The 16,392-nt window shown below is 50.2% G+C and overlaps 2 protein-coding genes and 3 non-coding genes across 5 annotated transcripts; 1 reads left to right on the top strand and 4 right to left on the bottom strand.

Moving 5' to 3' along the window:
* Positions 1 to 5,952: 5,952 nt before the first annotated feature.
* Positions 5,953 to 6,024, bottom strand: TRNAK-UUU. Its single transcript has one exon. It is a non-coding gene; the product is annotated as a tRNA-Lys (tRNA).
* Positions 6,025 to 6,460: 436 nt separating this feature from the next.
* On the bottom strand, positions 6,461 to 6,567 carry LOC124658522. The gene has a single exon (XR_006989251.1). It is a non-coding gene; the product is annotated as a small nucleolar RNA Z279/snoR105/snoR108 (small nucleolar RNA).
* Positions 6,568 to 6,837: 270 nt separating this feature from the next.
* On the top strand, positions 6,838 to 6,910 carry TRNAA-UGC. Its single transcript has one exon. It is a non-coding gene; the product is annotated as a tRNA-Ala (tRNA).
* Positions 6,911 to 8,535: 1,625 nt separating this feature from the next.
* Positions 8,536 to 9,675, bottom strand: LOC124652810 (syntaxin-related protein KNOLLE-like). The gene has a single exon (XM_047191855.1). The coding sequence runs from the start codon at positions 9,546 to 9,548 to the stop codon at positions 8,646 to 8,648; it is 903 nt and encodes a 300-aa protein (XP_047047811.1). The 5' UTR covers positions 9,549 to 9,675; the 3' UTR covers positions 8,536 to 8,645.
* Positions 9,676 to 9,737: 62 nt separating this feature from the next.
* On the bottom strand, positions 9,738 to 14,177 carry LOC124652811 (probable thiamine biosynthetic bifunctional enzyme, chloroplastic). Its single transcript, XM_047191856.1, has 9 exons — positions 13,836 to 14,177; positions 13,642 to 13,716; positions 13,061 to 13,136; positions 12,368 to 12,443; positions 12,112 to 12,246; positions 11,517 to 11,581; positions 11,308 to 11,435; positions 10,580 to 10,836; positions 9,738 to 10,492 (listed from the first exon to the last, which is right to left on the bottom strand). The coding sequence occupies exons 1-9, from the start codon at positions 14,115 to 14,117 to the stop codon at positions 9,964 to 9,966; spliced, it is 1,623 nt and encodes a 540-aa protein (XP_047047812.1). The 5' UTR covers positions 14,118 to 14,177; the 3' UTR covers positions 9,738 to 9,963.
* Between the last annotated feature and the right edge of the window lie 2,215 nt (positions 14,178 to 16,392).

The raw sequence follows: 16,392 nt of genomic DNA, 5'->3' as shown, positions 1-16,392 counted from the left end.
GGTGATAACAATATCATTAGCAACAATGGTATTCAAAGTGTTCATACTAATATGTTCCATGGGTTTTTTAATTTTCGCATCAAACCATCCATGTCTTAAATCAGGAAATAGAATAAGAAGCTCATTGTTGTCCATTATGCCAAACTAGTGTAAACAAGAAACAAAAGATGCAATTGCGGGATCTAAAGGAAATAGCTTCGAGTACTTACAACGATGCCGGAAAAGTGCTTAGTAGCCGAGATCCGGAGTGTGAGTACCTTTTACCTTTCCTCCCCGGCAACGGCGCCAGAAAAGTGGTTGATGTCTACGGGTGCTTCTATTCTTGTAGACAGTGTTGGGCCTCCAAGAGCAGAGGTTTGTAGAACAGCAGCAAGTTTCCCTTAAGTGGATCACCCAAGGTTTATCGAACTCGGGGAGGAAGAGGTCAAAGATATCCCTCTCATGCAACCACTGCAACCACAAAGCAAGAAGTCTCTTGTGTCCCCAACACACCTAATAGGTGCACTAGTTCGGCGAAGAGATAGTGAAATACGGGTGGTATGAATAAATACGAGCAGTAGCAACGGCACCGGAAAAGTGCTTTGCTGTCCGGGACTGGTGTGTGGTTGATGGTGGTAATATTGCGGGAAGTACGGATGCGATAAAAGCGAGTAAACAAGCAGCGATAGCGATATTTAGGAATAAGGCCTAGGGATCATACTTTCACTAGTGGAAACTCTCAACATTGATCACATAACAGAATAAATAGATAGATGCTAGACTCTACACTCTCTTGTTGGATGATGAACACCACTAACGTGTGTAGGATTACACGAACCCTCAATGCCGGAGTTAACAAGCTCCACAATATTCGATGTTCATGTTTAAATAACCTTAGAGTGCATGACAGATCAACATAACCAAACCAAGTACTAACATAGCATGCACACTTGTCACCTTCACGCTACGAAAGGAGGCATAGATCACATCAATACCATCATAGCAATAGTTAACTTCATAATCTACAAGAGATCACAATCATAGCCTACGCCAAGTACTACACGATGCACACACTTGTCACCATTACACCGTGCGGGGAGGAATAAACTACTTTAATAACATCACTAGAGTAGCACACAGATAAATTGTGATACAAAACACATTGCAATCATAAAGGGATATAAATAAGCACTTCACTATGCCATTCATACGGTGAATAAGTGATTCTGTGAAATATAGCCTAAGAGACCCACACGGTGCACACACTATCACCTTTACACACGTGGGACAAGGAGTCTCCGGAGATCACATAAGTAAAATCCACTTGACTAGCACAATGACATCTAGATTACAAGCATCATCATATGAATCTCAATCATGTAAGGCAGCTCATGAGATTATTGTATTGAAGCACATAGGAGAGAGATTAACCACATAGCTACCGGTACAGCCCCGAGCCTCGATGGAGAACTACTCCCTCCTCATGGGAGACGGCAGCGTTGATGAAGATGGCGGTGGTGTCGATGGAGGAAGCGTTCAGGGGGCACTTCCCCGTCCCGGCGGCGTGCCGGAACGGAGACTCTTGTCCCCCGGATCTTGGCTTCGCGATGGCGGCGGCTCGCGGAAGGTTTCTCGTACTGTGGCTTTTTCGTATCGAGGTTTTAGGTCGGGGACCTTTATATAGGCGAAGAGGCGGCGTCGGGAAGGTCCAACGAGGCGACGACACAACGGGGGCGCGGGCCCCCTTGGCGCGCGCCGGGGTAGTGTACGAGGTGGGCTGTGGCCCCCCTACGGCCTCTCTCGGGTGTTCTGGAAGCTTCGCGTGATCCTAAGATGCTGGGCGTTGATTTCGTCCGATTCCGAGAATATTTCCTTACTAGGATTTCTGAAACCAAAAACAGCAGAAAACAGCAACTGGCCTTTCGGCATCTCGTCAATAGGTTAGTTCCGGAAAACGCATAAATATGACATAAAGTGTGTATAAAACATGTAGATATCATCAATAATGTGTCATGGAACATAAGAAATTATCGATACGTCGGAGACGTATCAGGCGGCGACGTCGATGCCGAACTGTGAATCTGGTGCTGGAGGAGACGACGGTGGAGGGAACTGGCCTTCGCCGGGGTTGTTCATCATTGCGCACTGGTGGTGGAGGAGACGGTGGTGGAGCGACGAGGGCTATGCTTGTGGCGGAGAAAGGGGTGCCGGCGGCTGTGGTGGCTGCCATTGAGCCGGGATGGCCTTTTATAGACGTCGGTGTCGGGAAGAAAGCGCGTGAAGAGGCGAGAAGAGGCGGGAAGAAAGCGCGGGAACGCGCGGTGGCGTGCGAACGCCGGTGCCGCGTGGAGGCTGCGCAGCACCGACGAGACGTCTCGCCTGCCCCTCCGTCGCCATTAAGGCAAAGATGATGTCGTGTGTCACTGCGCGCGAATAACTTCCTTCGCGAGGTAGGCGATGGTTAGGTTAAAATTCAATGTGCCGCTGACGGGTCGGGCCCGCGTTGCTTCGCCTCGCTTTTCGTTGTGTCCGGCGTGCCCGGAGCATTCCCTGTGGGGCGGGGATGGGCGCGCCGGACACCGTTTCGGGTCGCGCCGGACAAAAAACGGTTTTGGGGGACACGGCTGGGAACATTTTTTTGTCCGGCACGCCCCAAATCCCTTTGAGGGACGCGACTGGAGATGCTCTTAGCTTTAGTTCCCTTGGTACATAATAAAGTTTCCTTTTGGTTCTTAATCCTACATATCAACCAAGCTCTCTCTAGGTCCAAAATTCCTACGGAATTTCTTTGGATCAAAGAGTTCATTAACACATTTTATAGTAAAGGAAATAATAACATTAACCCAAAAGACCCCTATTTGCCCGACCTCCCGCATCTGTAAACAAGACGGACCTCCCGACCTCCCGAGTCACCCCCCCCCCCCCCCAGCGTCTCCGGGGGATCCCTCCTTCTCCAACCCTAAGAGCCCCACTTCTCCTCCTTCTCCTGGCCGTCGTTGTCGCCGGCACTGGCGGTGATGGCGGCGCCTATCCGTCCGGTGTGGCAGTGGGTGGGAGGTGGTTTTCTCGGCCGTTCTTCAGGGGAGTTGGTGGGCGGCGGTGGAGGGCCATGGGAGGCGCGGCTGGGAGTGGCCGAGGCCTGAGCGCCTCCACCGGATCGACGACAGTGAAGGGGTGGTGCGCCGTTGCCTTGGGGAAGCGATGAGTGGGGTTGTTCCGTGAGGTAGGATCTAAATTATTATAGCTTGTATCATCTTGATGCGAATGATTTGAGTATACTACAAATTCTTATCGAAATAATATTGAATATAGTAATCCCTCCTATTTAAATTAATTGACTTCACTTTATCAAAATACGAATGTATCTACATGTTTTTATTGACTAGATACATCCGTACCTCGATAAAGTGGAGTCAATTAATTTGCATCGGAGGGAGTAGTCAAAGAAATAATAAGAGAATATTTCATGAAGTTCAACTCAAGGTTTTCCTCTAAAATTGCACGCACATTACTGCATAAAATATTCTTTGGTTCTCAGGCCTACAAATGAAACAAGCTCTCTTTCAAAATGATATGACTTACAAATCAAAGGTTCCAAACTTTATATGATTTTTTTGAATCAAAGATACCACTGATAGTTTTTAAAGATGGAAAATAAACATTAACCAAAAATAAAATTATATCAAGTTTATACACATGGTTTTCGTCATTAATTTACGGACTCGATTGGGTAGTTGTTCTCCTCGGAACAGGCTTTCGCCCCGCTATATTAATATAGCACACGACCGATACAATATAGGATCTATGGCTGGGGCAAACAGCACAAGCACGCTCAAAAGAAAACACAAGAGAAACTAATGCCGAAAAGGTCGGATCGATGAAAATGGAAAGGCCTCGCAACCGCTGCATCCGCTGAAGAATTTCCACCACATTCCTAGCACTTGGAAGCCCCGCGTACCAAGCAACACCTTCAAGAAGTGATGCGACGACGCCGCTGCTGCCCGGAGTGGTCCTAGGGTTTCCCCCGATACGCGCAAGGACAGGGAAACACGGCTTCACCCAACGCCCTTCAAGAAGGAAGGGTGGCGTCCGCGGGCGTCACCGCGTCGGTGTCGGCGAAACCGACAGGGATTTCTCCAGACCCTCGTAACCCCGCCTTGGACGCTCCATCGTGCTCCACCACACTCATCGCCCACCACCTCACGCCACCACGGCCTTACAGGCACCACCGCCGTCTCACCGTGACCAATGAACCGGGGTCATCACGAACAAGACGGGCCATCCGGGAGCGAGAGGCAGCACGTCAGCAGCCACGTCGGAGGGAACCGCCTCCACCGCCACCTGCGGACACCGACCGGACGCGTTGACCAGATCACAACGGGCCCACCTGGCCCGGCCGAGCCCGAGCGGGCTCGTGAAGTTCCGGTCTCCGCGCTGCAGCGTACGCGCCGCCGGCATCGCCACCCCACCCACCGCTATGGCTGCCCTTTCGTCCGCCACGAGGAACACCGCAGGGCAGGGAGCCAGCCCGCCCGGACCCAGATGGAGCCCGAAGGGCCTAGATCTGGGCTAGGCAGGCGCCGCCCCGAGCCACCGCGCCATCCCGCAGCCAAGGAGCCACGCCACCCGCCGCCGCGCCGCCTGGGAGGAGGCGCCGCCGCCGGAACCCCGCTGACCTGGGAGCACCGTCGCCAGCCCCGCCTGGAGAGGAAACACGCCGGGTAGAGAAGGGCCGCCGCCGGCGGCACCGCCCGGGCTTTGCCCGGCGGCGGCGATGGGGGAGGGCGGAGGAAGGGGGTTAGGGTTGGGTGTCCTGGAGTCGCCCGCTGGGGAGCGACCCGAGGACGAAGCGGTCGAGTCATTCGATTGGGTAGTTGTTCTGATCGAGCCATAATTTTATCTTCCAGTAAGATTATTACATGTAGATCCCCTAACTTAGTTGCGCATTAAAACAATTAAAAGAAAACCAAACATCCCCTTGTTTATAATGCCACTCTTAAATGTGTACTTCAAGAAGGGATGTTCATATCCATAGCATTTTTTATCTTCAAAACACATACCAAAATCAAAGATAACAAAAACAGAGTATTAGGGAGCGGGGGAGAGAGAACATTGTTCATGCACAAAAATGAAGTTATTTGAGCAACAATATTTGATTGATCCGCATATGATAGGGCTGATTCATGCTCATATGATATCGGTACGTGTTTGGCATTCCAGCTTGGCAGGATTCATGAAGATCGAACCTAGCTGATCGTGAAATAAGGATTGCGTTCCTCATGTGGTTATGATGACCACTCGTAAAACTCACACAGAATCTACCTACCCCATGTGTATAAATAATAGAGTGCTAGTTTCAGGGAAGCTGTAACTAATACACCCACCATATCCAAGTCGCAACAAGTGAATATTAGGAAGCGTTGGATGTTTTAGAGTTTTATTTTCTTGAGATGTTAGAGGAAACCAAACCACAAGTCATAACACTAGTGCTGATATACGGCGTTTCATGTATTCAAACTTCTCTTCAAGTAGACATAAGAGGTCTGTTTGTGGAAGAGTTGTGATGTGAAAACATTAGGATTATGCGCAACCGTGGCCATATTCTAGTTGTGAAAGAAAACTACGGGAGTATGGCACATACTATCTAAACCTGTGAGCTGTGAAGTACCCACCAAAGATTGGAACCTTCGTATCCTCAATGGGGTCTCTGTTTATCAGTCTTGCACTACCTTTTGCTGAGGATGGAAGAGAGTGGTGTCATTGAGACTGCCTTGGCAATCGACTAGCTGAGTCCAATTTAACTAGTAAACCGTTAATGTAATATATTGGCAGAATCAGCTCCATCTTATCCTTACATCCCAAACTTGAGGTGATCAGTGTCCGATAATTTTTTTACTTTAATCATCAGCCGTTTCTGAAGCTGCTTGACTGAGGGACAGAGAAAAAAAAAATCTTGTTGTTGAAAAACGAAATCGCCGACCGTGGGGATCGAACCCACGGCCACGTGGTTAAAAGCCACGAGCTCTACCACTGAGCTAGGTCGGCTTGATATCTATAGTTCGTAAATTCGTTTCCAAAACATTATTTTCTCAAAACACACTGGAGGTCCTTCCCAGTTAAGTTGTGGAAATGATGAAACAGTACCTTCAGAGCATTGGGCTATGCGATGCTCCTAACTGATTTGTGGACTGCTTCTCCCATTTTCTCGATTAGCTTCGGTCATTCAATACTACACGTTTTATCCCGCCTTCAATGTGCCTTTCTTTTCAGGGAGAATGTGAGCACCCTTGCTCAACACTGTTGGAAAAACTATTTTTTGCAAATTCGTAATTTCAAAACTGGACGCAAACTATTTTGGAAAAATAGAGCAGACAAAAGAATCCAAAACGAAAGCCAAAAAAAATTAAAAAATAATAAAAAAAGAGAAAAGGCAAAAAAATCAAGAAGCAACCAAAAAGAAAAGGTTTTGAATTTTGAGTTGAGGATCAGATGGTAAATCACGGGGATGCCCCAGTGTCGTAACAGGCTTGTTGGGGCGGGCACCCCTCTCGCATAAATATTGCGAGCCTGTACCACTCCTCATTTCCCTTTGCTGCCTGAAGGATCATGGCTTCATCGGGAGGCACCTCGTCCCACTTTAAAGACCTTGCTTCGACGCGCTCGCTCTTCAGCCGCCGAGGTGGGACTAAACTTTTTGCAAACTCACTGCTGGTGAATGCTATACCTGCTACGGGCCATCAAAACCTATACGAAATGGGCCGGTCGGCCAACCAGAAGCTGGCCCATTCCAGTTGATCATTGCGTCCTAGCTGTAAGTAAATTAGTAGTATTAGCTTGCTAATGACTTTACTACCAAATGGGGATGTAGCTCAAATGGTAGAGCGCCCGCTTTGCATGCGGGAGGCACGGGGTTCGATCCCCCGCATCTCCATATCTGTTTTATTATTTTCAGTGATGTCATGGTAGTCTTGCTTATTCGCTCATTATCTTCTTCCTACTTTATAAGAGCAGACTTTTTTCCTCTCGAAGATGGCTTCAACAATGAGCTTTCAGATTGCATCGAGTTCTTCTCTTTGTCATGGTAGTTTTTCTAAGCTTCAACAATGAGCTTTCCCATTGCAACTGCTTTTTATTTCTTTCTTCTGGCAAGTCATTATTGGTAACCGCGATGGGGAGGAACGGTATTATTCTTTCAGCTGGGAGAATATTGTTACCAGATTTGCGAAGCTTAGGGTTCAAATTGTCATGTTTTGAAGTTTGGGAACCAAAGCCAAACCGGTCGATATGCTGAAGTGTGAAATATCTACTTGTCTCAAAACAAGAAGACAAGTGTGTATTGTAGCGGCAAAAACATATCGCACTAGGTACATATTTATTATAATCATTTATCCATCTATCTCGCGGATATTATGAAATGCGGTTTTCCAAATTGTTTATAAGGGGGGTTTTGAGGGGCAGACAGCGCCCAACGCAAAGGGGGTGAGCTAAAACAAGGTGAAGTACATGAAATCAAGGTCGCTCGGGGAGGAGCTAAGTGAGCCAGATGTCAACGTCGCCAAGGTGATCGATCAGCAAACGAGCCCACCAAAGGACAACATCATCACGGCATCGCTTGCGAAGCAGCACGAGAGAGGGAGCGAGGCCACCGAAAACTACATTGTTTCGGTGTTTCCACAGGTGCGAAAGGCACAGGAGGCGGAGAGTGGAAGCCGTGGCCGGGGAAGCAGATGGCGGGAGAGAACAGTTTGCCGCCGCCGAGGCAGGGTGGTCCCCGCCGTCACGCCGAGGAATGACATGGCTCGTCGTCTCGAGGGGCGCCGCGCGGATGGGGCACACGCTATCGGCCTAAGCGAGGATGCCTTTGCGAAGGAGGTTTTCCCGGCATTGGGCGCGGTCCTTCACGGCTAGCCAGCTGAAGAATTTGACCTTGGAGGGGGCAAAGTTGCCCCAAACGAAAGTTTAGTGCTCGTCGAGCACCTCGTCGAAGGTGCAGAGGTTGTAGAGGGCGAAGGTCTTGAGCTTGCCGCCGGCGTTGGAGCAGAGCAGGAGGGAGCGCTCATCCACGGAGTCCACGAGGCGTACCGTGACGCGAGACCGCCGAGGTCACGATCCAGGCGCACTGGATCGTGCAGTGGAAGAAGAGCTCCGGCACGGTGGCTGTGAGGGTCCCACAGGGCATGATTCGTGTTGACTCGCACCTGAGATTCATTGACATAATTTGACCGAGAATTGAGCTTCAGATCGAAATAAATGGCACCCTAGGAAATGAGGTCATCAGAGGTCGCAAACAATTTTTGACCTGTAGCTAAGCGAAACATGAAATTGGACATGGTTTGCAACTGAAAACTTTCCTGATGCAAGTGGATTGTAGCTAAGCAAAACATTATCTGTACTGCTGGATTCACATCATGATTCGTGTTGACTCGCAGCTGAGATTTAGCGACATAATTTGACCGACAATTGAGCTTGAGAATCGCACACTAGGAAATGAGATCGTCATTGGTCGCAAACAATTCTTCGCACAATCGCACGCAATGGCGGCATTGAGCACCCACTCTGCAACTTCACTAACGAGTTCTCGCAACAAACAAATTCTTGGCACGCAATGGCGCCATCCCGCCTCACAAACGGATTCACAAGCCACAACCCATAAAATTCAAGCACACCTAGAAAGGCAAATCCACCAAGTCGGATAGGCCGGCACCGGCGAGCTGTACACTGCCGCCGTTTTGCCGCGCCAGCGCGAGAGCCACCATGACGGCCGCAACGGCGAGGACGACGAGCAGAAACACCGCGATCCCCGCACCCAGCCACATCTTCCTCCGCCGCGCCGCGAGTTGCAGCTGCCGGGCGTCCAGCAGCTCGCCCTCGGCCGCGCCCACGTCCTGCCCCGCCGCCGCGACTTGCCCCTCGATGTCATCCAACCGCGGGCCCTGGGACTCCACCAGCGCGGCCATGTCGAGGAACAGCTGCTGCAGCTCCAGGAGCCCGCCCTCCACCTCCGCCGCCTCCGAGGACGACAGCATGGCCGCCCGCATCGCCTCGTCCACGTCGGCGCCCCCCGCTCCGCCGCTGGCGACGAGAAGGTCCAGCTGCTCCTCGGTGGGGGCCTCGCCGGCCACGGCGAGGTACCGGCGGGCCGCGTCCCCGCGGCGGTCGGACGAGACCTGGCGCCGGAGCGTCTGGACCCCGGCGGTGAGGTCCTGGAGGCGCCCGCGGAGCCCCGCGGTGGCCTGCGCGGCGGGGGCCGGCGCGCGGCGGTCCATGGACGCCAGGCGCGTGCGGAGGCGGCGGGCGGAGCCGAGGAGGCGGACGAGCGCCGCCTGCGTGGCCGCTCGGGACGAGCCGGGGCGGAAGAGGGACTTGGACGCCTCGTGCGCGGACTGCAGCTGGGAGAGCTCCTCGCGCAGCGCGGCCATCTCGTTCTTGGCCGCCTCCGCCTCCGCCAGGAACGCCTGCAGCTTCTCCGCGCCGTGGTCGCCGCTCGCGGCGGAGGCGGATCCGCCGCCTTGCTGAGCCTGCGCCGCCCCAGCGGCGCCGACGAACGAATCTGTCATCAGGTCGTTCATCTCGCCGGAATCTAGAGATCGTGGTGGCTGAATGTGGTGGGCAAATGGCACCTACTCCGACGATGCGAGATCTTTCCCCTTTTAATTATGGCGAGGGAGACTGGCAGATCGAGCTAGTGGGCACGTCTTAACCAGCTCAGCTCAAGCATCATGGGGCAATTACTTACTTTGACCAAGGCCAGATGATACTTTTAAAAACACAAATACCTTGCCTCTCCATAGACAGCAATTTTGCGTATCAAACTGATGTAAATACAGCAACATGTAATCACCATTCTGAATTGTTGGTGGATGACTACAAATCTTTATTTTGTTTCTTATTGCCAAAGAGAACCAGCAACACTCAAACGAAAGTAAAGGCTTACTCTCTCTAAACAAACCGAAGCAAAAAAAAAAAAAACACTAGCTCTATAATCTAAACAGAGCAAACCGCATTTGTCAAGATAGATCTGAGGTTCCTCGTCTCCGTCATCACACATTCACGATCGAAGAGCGCGGAGACCACGGCGACGCCTTTCAGATTCGGGAGGCCAAGCTCCATCACCGAACCTGCATTTGTCGCGTTGATGCCGCCAATGGCCACCACAGGCAACTTCGAAGCCACGCAGACGGTCTTCAGCCCATCAAATCCCAATGTCGGATTGTTCGCCTTCGTCGTGGTTGGGAAGACACCGCCGCATCCAATGTAGTCCGCCCCGTCGTTCCAGGCCTGCTCGGCTTGAGCAGGAGTCTTGCACGAGACACCGATGATTTTGCCCGGTCCTAGGAGCTCCCGCACCTCCCGTGCTGAAACGTCCGACTGACCAACATGAACACCATCTGCGTTGCATGCCAGGGCAATGTCTACACGGTCGTTGATCAGCAGTGGCACTCCACTGGACTTGCAGATCTCCACGCAAGCCTTGGCAGCCTCCAAGAACTCTCGTGATTCAGCATCTTTTTCTCTGGACATTACAAACACAAAAAAATATCAGTGAAACATACATATATAGTATTAACAAACAAAACGTGATTATTCTCAAGAAACATACCTGAGTTGGACGATGGTAGCGCCTCCTTCGATGGCAGCTTTCACGGCATCTTTTATTGTATGTCCCCACTTTTTATTCATCCTAGAATCTGTCACTGCATACAGGAAGAGGCTATCCGGATTGAAGCTTTGCTGTGACCCGATATTGTATGGAGGACACTTGAGCCTGAAAAGGTGGTCGAAAGGGCCTTGAGGTCCATTTCCAATGATAAGGTCTTCACTGTGATGAAGAGCAGATTCCACATAGTTCTTTGCCACCTGCAGAGTTCACATATATGACAACAGGCATAAGATTATACTGTTTTCAACAGCACACCTCAAGAGATAAATATGATGCCAGTCAAGGTTTAGAAACCACTAGAGGTTGATCTAGCTATACAATTTGATAAAGTGGGGAAAGATTGAGTTCTAAGAACAAATTGGGCATCATTGTTCTGACAATTATGATGATGATATTTGAATTATACAGGTAACAAGTTCTAAAACCAAACTAACCAAACAACAATTCAATGTCCAACAGTCTACAGATGATATGCCTAGTTCATGACCAACATGCTGTCAGCAACAAAAATGTGTGCCAATTAATACATCATGTCATCATATCATACAAGGCTACTAGTGAATGTACTATTTTAAAACCCATAATACAGGACAACTCTGGATAGCAACTTGGCTATGTGAAGGTATATTTAGACTGTGGCCATGGGTAAGGAGTACCATGACACTAACCTGAACAGCATGCAGCATTGTTGAACCTTTTGCTAACTCCGCCGCTATAGATGAAGCTAAAGTGCAACCAGTTCCGTGTGTGTTACGCGTCTTTATACGATGTCCACGAAGCTCGACGAATTCCTTACCTGATGAATTATACGAGGCTGTAAACGAGCAGGAAGGAGACATGATAATGTATGACGACAAGATAATGATGGAACACGCACCATCATAAAATACGTCAATAGCTTCTGACGAATCTGGCATGTCCCCGCCTTTCACAAGTACACATCTGCAAGTTACATCATTTACTTTTATGACTGAAAGTTCAAAACTATCATGGATCAAATTAACAACAGTATGTAGTGTTACAGTTCTTAATTAGGACATTCAATGATACATTAAGCAATGTTATGAACAGAGAGATTTCAATTAGTTTGGCACATGGGAAAAACTCTCAAGAATTGGCATTCATCCAAGACGTGCTTGACAACAACACCCAATCTACAGGGATGTAAACAGTGGGGACAGAGGTCAGCACATGCTGGAACTAACATATATTATGTACATCAGGGATGAGAAATCAACAAGACTAACTGAAAAAGAAAATCAAGAGTTCAAAACTACATTCACCAGTTTGTTTTAACAGGTATACTTAAAAGGTCATACCAAGGGATGAAACACTTGATGACTTTAAAGTGTATAACATCTGGATGTAGAACAGTACAAGCACTGGAAAATGCACATGTATGCTATGACAATAAATAGCGTATGAAGCACTGCGTAAGAAAGAAATAAATCCATAAAATACTTAATACAAACCTGGGACCAAACTTGTAAATGGATGCTGCTGCATCACGCATGTCAGAAACAGTGTGCAAAGACACACCTCCAAGTAATTTTGACGCTTCTTTCACATTTGGGGTGACTATATCAGCCATAGCAAATAGTTCATCCCTGCTCAAAGCAATTGTATCAGTACCTTCGTAAGTGTTATGAGATTAGGGATGTTATGTGAACACCATTCCGATAAGAACTTATAAATGCACATAAAAAAGAAGAAGTTTTAATCGTGCACCTATAGTTGGTGAGAGTAGATGGATCTGAAAGACTATCTCCACTTGTGGACACCATAACTGGATCCACCACTAAAGCTGCCTTCAGATGCAGAAGTCATAGTAAGTAAGCAAATGGGCTGACATAGATGTTAGCATAAGCCGTTGTATGGCGACGGCGACATGACGCAGCTAGCGGGCGCAGCGGAAGCATGACGACGCCCAGGTCTCGCGGAGGAGCAGCGGGCTCACGAACGAGGAAGACCGGATCGTGAAGCGTTTGTGCGCGGGGCGATCGGTGAGTGCGTTGAGTCAGTCTGTACCGTTGTAGCTAGCTGCATGTCGTGTGTGCATGATCCACTAAGATAGGTGAGTGCTGTTAGTGGTGTGAGTGCATGGGGTGCGTGGGTGCTGCGCCACCGGACGGCTATAAAGCCAGCCATGTATTGATCGTTTGAGTGAGGTGAGTTGCAGCAATGTAGCCAGCTGAATAGAAAAGATTCGGGCGTCTGTGCGCCCGCGGCGGCGCTCCGTGCGCCGGCCCGTGAAAAGTTCTGTGCTGTGTCTCCACTCCTTCTTCTACCTCTGTCCGTGAGTGAGAGAGAGAGAGAGAGCACCGGCGTTTGTCGCCGGAGGGGCTGGTTCGGCGTGTGTCGCCGAGGCCAGCCCCAACAATAGATATGTTTTAATCATACTCTTGCAATGGTTCCCCGTACCTTTGACTGGAAACTTCCTGAGACTCTCACACAGAATTTGGATAATTCCAGTTGAAGGGAGCATTCCTGTTTTCACCTGATAAAATTGAAGAAAATGTAATGAGCACTCTCTAGGTAAAGTCAAACGAAATCAATGTGCAGTAAGTTGTATTGCATAAATTCAAGTTCCAGTTTCCGAGTCATTTTACGAGTTGAAATAATAGCATAACTACTTCAAAGAACAATCAGCAAGGCTAAGATTAACAGAATTGTGTGTGGGCCAAAAACTCACGACATAGCATGCAAGAGGCAACCACACAAAAATCAGTAACAACATATGAGAATGCATTTACACAGTCCAATGGCTCAGCTTCTGGCCAAGTAAATAATCTGCAATTGCTAACACACACACACACACACACACACACACACACACACACACACACACATGCTCGTTTCACAGCAACAGCAGTTGTATGTGACAGCATCAACTCTGAGCAGTTCACCCATTTCTAACTTCGAATAACTAGCACCAACCAAGATACTAAACTGAATTATTTGAAATTGGCATCACGATAGGAAGAGCAATAGATAGGGCTCACCACATCCACCGACATGTCCGAAAGAACCGAGTTGAGCTGCTCCCGGATGAATTCCTCCGGCACGAGATGGACCCCCTGCGGAACCACAACCACCACCCAATTTATTTCCTTTCCTGATCAGACTGGAGCGGAGAAGGACAGCGAATGGAAAAGGAGGCGAGGAATGGAGAAATCAAATCGGACAGCCAGCGCACCTGGACGCCGGCGGTGTTCTGGGCGGTGACAGCGGTGATGACGGTGGAGCAGTATGCCCCCAGGGCGGCGCATGCCTTGAGGTCGGCCTGGATGCCGGCGCCGGCGCCGGAGTCGGAGCCCGCCACCGTGAGCACGTGCGGCCACGGCATCTCGCGCGCCGCGGCGAGCCTGCACGGGCGGGGTCGTGGGGAAGGGTGCGTCCGCCGCCGTGGGGAGGTGAAGGAGGAGATGCAGGGGCGCGGGTGTGGGCGGAGGATTGGTTCCGGTGGTGCGAGCGACATGGCGAAGTGGACTGGAGCTGAAGCTGGAGGTTTATTCCTTTGGGAATCGGGATGAGTCAACTCTCTGTCTCTCTCTCTACCTACTCGGGGCATGATTGGTTGCTCGCGCAAAAAAAAGAAAAAATCTGCTTTTGATATAAAACGAAGGCTCAGGCTAGCCATACTGCATACTCAGGGTGTGTTTGCCAACCCAGCAATTCCCATCTCAACCGAGAATTCTAAAAAATTTGTCGTTTGTTAGTCCGGTTCTCCCGCGTGGGTAGTGCCCACCTTACCCTGAAAAGGCCTCTCAGCCCTGCCCGGTAGAGAAGCTGGAATCGAGCTTCGCACCTGGGCAGGGCTGAACTCGCCCGGAAAAACACCCCCGCGCCCCGCACCTGGCCCGAGTTCAACAGGGGTCGAACGCCCCCACCCTCATTTCCCCCAAAAACTGCTCTCACCGCAAGCCCTGCACGCCTGGACGAGCCGGCGACTTCCTCTCTGCCACGCCTGGACGCGCCGGCGAACTCCTCCGCCTGGACGCTCCATGGAGATGAAGCGCCGCCAGGGAGCTTGACCAGCGACGGGTCCGCTGCCTCCACGCCTGGATGCGCCGTGGCGGCTGATGTCTACGCACGCTTCTATTCCTGTAGACAGTGTTGGGCCTCCAAGAGCAGAGGTTTGTAGAACAGCAGCAAGTTTCCCTTAAGTGAATCACCCAAGGTTTATCGAACTCAGGGAGGAAGAGGTCAAAGATATCCCTCTCAAGCTACCCTGCAATTACGATACAAGAAGTCTCTTGTGTCCCCAACACACCCAATACACTTGTCAGATGTATAGGTGCACTAGTTCGGCGAAGAGATAGCGAAATACAAGTAGTATGGATGTATATGATTGGTAATAGCAATCTGAATAAAATATGGCAGCGAGTAAACATGCAACAAAACAGTAAATAAACGATGTTTGGAAACAAGGCCTAGTGATCATACTTTCACTAGTGGACACTCTCAACATTGATCACATAATAAAACCACTCTACACTCTCTTGTTGGATGACAAACACCATTAATTGTGTAGGGCTACAAGAGCACCTCAATGCCGGAGTTAACAAGCTCCACAACATTCGATGTTCATATTTAAATAACCTTAGAGTGCATGATAGACCAACGCAATTATACCGAGTACTAACATAGCATGCACACTTGTCAACATCGGCTATGAAAGGGGGAATAGATCACATCAATACTATCATAGTAATAGTTAACTTCATAATCTACAAGAGATCACAATCATAACCTACACCAAGTACTTCATGATGCACACTACTGTCAACATTACATCATGGAGGAGGAATAGACTACTTTAATAACATCACCGGAGTAACACATAGATAATATTCAACTAGATCACAAAGAGAGAGATGAACCACATAGCTACGGTAGAGCCCTCGGCCTCGGGGAGAACTACTCCTCCTCATCACGGGAGACAGCGATGGCGATAAAGATGGCGGTGGTGTCGATGGAGATGACTCCGGGGAAATTCCCCGTCCCGGCAGGGTGCCGAGACGAGACTTCGTCCCCCGAATTGGAGTTTCACGATGGCGGCGGCTCTGGAAGGTTTTCTGGTGTTTCGTCAATCTGTGTCGAAGATTTAGGTCACGGGGCATCTTATAGGCGAAGAGGCGGAGTCGGAGGGGCCACGGGGGTCCCACACACTAGGGGGCGCCCCCCCTAGGCCGCGCCGCCACCACATGTGGGGCCCCCAGGGCTCCCCTCTGGTCCCTCTCTGGCTCTCTGGAAGCTTCCAGGAAAAATAAGGTTCTGGGCGTTGATTTCGTCCGATTCCGAGAATATTTCCTTTGTAGGATTTCTGAAACCAAAAATAGCAAAAAATAGCAACTGGCCCTTCGGCATCTCGTCAATAGGTTAGTTCCGGAAAATGCATCAAAACGATATAAAGTGTGAACAAAACATGTAGGTATTGTCATAAAACAAGCATGGAACATCAGAAATTATAGATACGTTGGAGACGTATCAGCGGCGCGAGGCTCGGGCGGAGGTTGCAGCGTTGACCTCCTCCGCCTGGACGAGCCACGGGAACAAAGCGTCCTCCTCCGCCTGGACGCGCACGCGGACGAGCACCACCTGGACGCGCACGGGGACAAAGCGCCAGGGTCGTCGGCGCCCCGGACCTCGCGTCGCCGGAGCTGCCTCGCGTCGTCGGAGCTCCGCCGCCTGGACGCGCACGGGGATGAGCGCTGCCTGGACGCGCACGGGGATCTCCTCCGCCTGGACGC

This window comes from Lolium rigidum, chromosome 5 (genome assembly GCF_022539505.1).
Source record: "Lolium rigidum isolate FL_2022 chromosome 5, APGP_CSIRO_Lrig_0.1, whole genome shotgun sequence".
Classification (NCBI taxonomy): Eukaryota; Viridiplantae; Streptophyta; class Magnoliopsida; order Poales; family Poaceae; genus Lolium; species Lolium rigidum.
This window is presented reverse-complemented; position numbering and strand designations above follow the sequence as displayed.